General features: G+C 43.9%; 1 protein-coding gene across 1 annotated transcript in view; it reads right to left on the bottom strand.

Moving 5' to 3' along the window:
* Window positions 1-1,734: 1,734 nt before the first annotated feature.
* Window positions 1,735-5,188, bottom strand: part of LOC138362805 (probable serine/threonine-protein kinase dyrk1) — a 16,512-nt gene continuing 13,058 nt past the window's right edge. The window contains exon 2 of the mRNA XM_069321367.1: window positions 1,735-2,278. Within this exon, the coding sequence (XP_069177468.1) occupies window positions 1,735-2,278 (544 nt within the window). The remainder of the gene's footprint in view (window positions 2,279-5,188) is intronic.

Below are 5,188 nucleotides of genomic sequence, written 5' to 3'. Positions count from 1 at the left end.
TAATTATAAAGCATTAAAATAATAATAATAATAATTAAAATGATATCATACACGATATACTGTTGGCATTCATAACATAACTCATTTATACATTATAAATTAAAAAAAATTAAAAATATAATAATACTGCCAAACAATACTCAAACCTCATTGAAATTATGAAAATTATGAGGATCAAAAAGAATTAAATAATGAACAAGAATATTCTCTTTGCAAATAATGAGAGAAAATTAATAATTTTAATTACAGATTCAGTAATATAAAGCCACTAAGTGGTCAATGCCGCTGTGAATAAACTTAACTCTTTGGAATAGATATTGAATATAATTATTTAGCTTCGTAGAATGTGTATGTGTGTGTGTGTGTGTGTGTGTGTGTGTGTGTGTGTGTGTGTGTGTGTGTGTGTGTGTGTGTGTGTGTGTGTGTGTGTGTGTGTGTGTGTGTGTGTGTGTGTATTCACACACTAGTTGTGTTTGCGGGGGTTGAGCTTTGCTCTTTCGGCCCGCCTCTCAACTGTCAATCAAGTATTTACTAACTACTTTTTTTTTCTCCACACACACACACACACACACACCAGGAAGCAGCCCGTGACAGCTGACTAACTTCCACGTACCTATTTACTGCTAAGTAACAGGGGCATTCAGGGCGAAAGAAACATTTGCCCAAACCGTCAAAACTGCTGACGGTCTAATGGCCAATACTCGTGAGTTCCTGGTTGTAATGACCCTATGGGGATAACTGCCTATTATTCATCTCACTAAAATCGTTACTTAATTGTTTAATTAAATATGGATCGAAAGTGTACAAATCATTATTAATACTCATGTTGTGTGGCTTTGTAATTTGTATTAAACGAGATTCAATAATATTTCTATTAAAAATCATTTTACAACTTGTGGTGAGAATTTTTATCCCGAGAAAATAAAAATGTCCAATCTTCGAAGTAAATAGAATATATCATAATCTTTTACATGATATTTAATAAATGACACAGTTATCACGCTCAGGGCTCTTTCAAGCTAACAATTTTCCAATGGTATTTTCATAAATAGTAAACTCTGCCCGAAACGCTTTGCGTAATAGTGGCTTTAGGCATTGTATGTACTATGCAGGCGATGAGTCACAATAACGTGGCTAAAGTATGATGACCAGACCACACACTAGAATGTGAAGGGACGACGACGTTTCGGTCCATCCTGGACCAATCGACTTGAGAAAGGTCCAAGACGGACCGAAACGTCGTCGTCCCTTCACATTCTAGTGTGTGGTCTGGTCACCATTGTATGTACTAGCTCTATCTATAAACTCATCAATATCTGTATCACCCCTTATATATATATATATATATATATGTACTTTACCTGAATAAACATTTGATTTTTTTTAATTTTGAATAAATACAATATATAAATGAAATACTTTCAAGGGAGGGAGTATGGTGCTGCCTGGGACACCATACTGGTATATCATCACCATATAACCAGTAATGGTGCCAATAATACGAGTTTATTTTAATTAATTTCCAGGCTGATTTAATCTGATTCATTGACCTGAAAATATACACTTAGATATTATTTATTTATATATTAATATTGGCATGAACAGTTATTATTGGTATTAATGGCTCTGTTCTTGTTGCAGGAATGTTATTGTTATTATTGTTCATGATGGTGATTTTTGTGGTTGTTCTTGCTCTTGTTGGTGATGTTATTGTTTCGTTGTTTGTGTTCTTGTTCATGTTGTTCCTGTTGATGTTATTGTTTTTGTGGCTGTTCTTGTTCGTGTTGTTTTTGGGTAGTTATTGTTCTTGTTAGTGATGTTGCTGTTCTTGTTCTTGTTAGTGATGTTGCTGTTATTGTTCTTGTTGGTGTTGCTGTTATTGTTCTTGTTGGTGATGTTGCTGTTATTGTTCTTGTTGGTGGTGTTGTTGTTATTGTTCTTGTTGGTGATGTTGTTGTTATTGTTCTTGTTGGTGATGTTGTTGTTATTGTTCTTGTTGGTGATGTTGTTGTTATTGTTCTTGTTGGTGATGTTGCTGTTATTGTTCTTGTTGGTGATGTTGTTGTTATTGTTCTTGTTGGTGATGTTGTTGTTATTGTTCTTGTTGGTGATGTTGTTGTTATTGTTCTTGTTGGTGATGTTGCTGTTATTGTTCTTGTTGGTGGTGTTGCTGTTATTGTTCTTGTTGGTGATGTTGTTGTTATTGTTCTTGTTGGTGATGTTGCTGTTATTGTTCTTGTTGGTGATGTTGTTGTTATTGTTCTTGTTGGTGGTGTTGCTGTTATTGTTCTTGTTGGTGGTGTTGCTGTTATTGTTCTTGTTGGTGGTGTTGTTGTTATTGTTCTTGTTGGTGGTGTTGTTGTTATTGTTCTTGTTGGTGGTGTTGTTGTTATTGTTCTTGTTGGTGGTGTTGTTGTTATTGTTCTTGCTCAGCACCAACAGCGACAGGAACAACAACAACAGCACTTCTAATTATTAACAGACAGTAATAGACAGTAATAGACAGTAATAGACAGTACACAATTAGTGATACAAACTATCCACGGACAATCGTAAGCTGATATACTAAGCGGAACTTGAGCTGTGTAATATTCTGACAGCTTAGCTAACTACAGTCACAGCTGGACTATCTATCAGTCACAGCTGGCCTAACTATCAGTCACAGCTGGACTAACCACCACTCACAGCATCACTAACTACCACTCACAGCTGGACTAACCACCACTCACAGCATCACTAACTACCACTCACAGCTGGACTAACCACCACTCACAGCATCACTAACTACCACTCACAGCTGGACTAACCACCACTCACAGCATCACTAACTACCACTCACAGCTGGACTAACCACCACTCACAGCATCACTAACTACCACTCACAGCTGGACTAACCACCACTCACAGCATCACTAACTACCACTCACATTAGAGCCAACTGTCACTACCTCTCACAGAGCCACTAAACCCATGAATCCCTTCACCAGTGCTGCTAAATGTAACTTTTAACCAAACAAAATTCTAAGATATTCCTAAAAAAAAATGTACCTCAATAACCCTGGTATTACTGAAGTATTTCTCACAAGGCCTCGATACACAAGGAATATAATCAAAGAACATAAACCAGATATATATGTCTCAGCGAAACATTCTTCTTATCCTCTCATTCTCATCGCCGTGGGCGGGTGAAATATGTAACAAATAATGTTGATTTTACTAAGAAACTTAAAGTAAATGTAAAGTTTTATTTGGTGATACCCGGAACACAGAAGTATAAGCCATATATTGGCTTATACGTCTGTGAAAATGTCTTAAGTGGAAGCAAAGATAATTCAGAAATCCTGGAACGTTCCAGGACCTGCTCGCCCACGTCGGACTAACCTGCAGACTGGCCCATCATATGTGGTTTTTTTTTATAGATTCGACCAAACCATTGAAAATGCGACGTATTAATAAAATTAAAACACTGTGATATAGATGTTCCTTGATAGAGTTGCTTGGATCAGCATGCTTCTGATGGGGGGCAAATCAGATGCATTTTTACTGTGTATAAATTGTCTTTGTGGTGCTGAGAGCAACGCCCCAGGTCACGGTGGTGCTGAGAGGTACTCCCCAGGTCACTGTGGTGCTGAGAACTACACCCCAGGTCCCGGTGGTGCTGAGAGCTACTCCCCAGGTCACTGTGGTGCTGAGAGCTACACCCCAGGTCACTGTGGTGCTGAGAGCTACTCCCCAGGTCATTGTGGTGCTGAGAGCTACTCCCCAGGTCATTGTGGTGCTGAGAGCTACTCCCCAGGTCATTGTGGTGCTGAGAGCTACTCCCCAGGTCATTGTGGTGCTGAGAGCTACTCCCCAGGTCCCTGTGGTGCTGAGAGCTACTCCCCAGGTCACTGTGGTGCTGAGAGCTACTCCCCAGGTCACTGTGGTGCTGAGAGCTACTCCCCAGGTCACTGTGGTGCTGAGAGCTACTCCCCAGGTCACTGTGGTGCTGAGAGCTACTCCCCAGGTCACTGTGGTGCTGAGAGCTACTCCCCAGGTCACTGTGGTGCTGAGAGCTACTCCCCAGGGTCACTGTGGTGCTGAGAGCTACTCCCCAGGTCACTGTGGTGCTGAGAGCTACTCCCCAGGTCATGGTGGTGCTGAGAGCTACTCCCCAGGTCACTGTGGTGCTGAGAGCTACTCCCCAGGTCACTGTGGTGCTGAGAGCTACTCCCCAGGTCACTGTGGTGCTGAGAGCTACTCCCCAGGTCACTGTGGTGCTGAGAGCTACTCCCCAGGGTCACTGTGGTGCTGAGAGCTACTCCCCAGGTCATGGTGGTGCTGAGAGCTACTCCCCAGGTCCACTGTGGTGCTGAGAGCTACTCCCCAGGTCACTGTGGTGCTGAGAGCTACTCCCCAGGTCACTGTGTGCTGAGAGCTACTCCCCAGGTCACTGGTGGTGCTGAGAGCTACTCCCCAGGTCACTGTGGTGCTGAGAGCTACTCCCCAGGTCACTGTGGTGCTGAGAGCTACTCCCCAGGTCACTGTGGTGCTGAGAGCTACTCCCAGGTCACTGTGGTGCTGAGAGCTACTCCCCAGGTCACTGTGGTGCTGAGAGCTACTCCCCAGGTCCCTGTGTGCTGAGAGCTACTCCAGGTCATGGTGGTGCTGAGAGCTACTCCCCAGGGTCACTGTGGTGCTGAGAGCTACTCCCCAGGTCACTGTGGTGCTGAGAGCTACTCCCCAGGTCATGGTGGTGCTGAGAGCTACTCCCCAGGTCACTGTGGTGCTGAGAGCTACTCCCCAGGTCACTGTGGTGCTGAGAGCTACTCCCCAGGTCACTGTGGTGCTGAGAGCTACTCCCCAGGTCACTGTGGTGCTGAGAGCTACTCCCCAGGTCATGGTGGTGCTGAGAGCTACTCCCCAGGTCACTGTGGTGCTGAGAGCTACTCCCCAGGTCACTGTGGTGCTGAGAGCTACTCCCCAGGTCACTGTGGTGCTGAGAGCTACTCCCCAGGTCACTGTGGTGCTGAGAGCTACTCCCCAGGTCACTGTGGTGCTGAGAGCTACTCCCCAGGTCATGGTGGTGCTGAGAGCTACTCCCCAGGTCATGGTGGTGCTGAGAGCTACTCCCCAGGTCACTGTGGTGCTGAGAGCTACTCCCCAGGTCACTGTGGTGCTGAGAGCTACTCCCCAGGTCATGGTGGTG

This window comes from Procambarus clarkii, chromosome 9 (assembly GCF_040958095.1).
Source record: "Procambarus clarkii isolate CNS0578487 chromosome 9, FALCON_Pclarkii_2.0, whole genome shotgun sequence".
In the NCBI taxonomy this organism is placed as follows: domain Eukaryota; kingdom Metazoa; phylum Arthropoda; class Malacostraca; order Decapoda; family Cambaridae; genus Procambarus; species Procambarus clarkii.
This window is presented reverse-complemented; position numbering and strand designations above follow the sequence as displayed.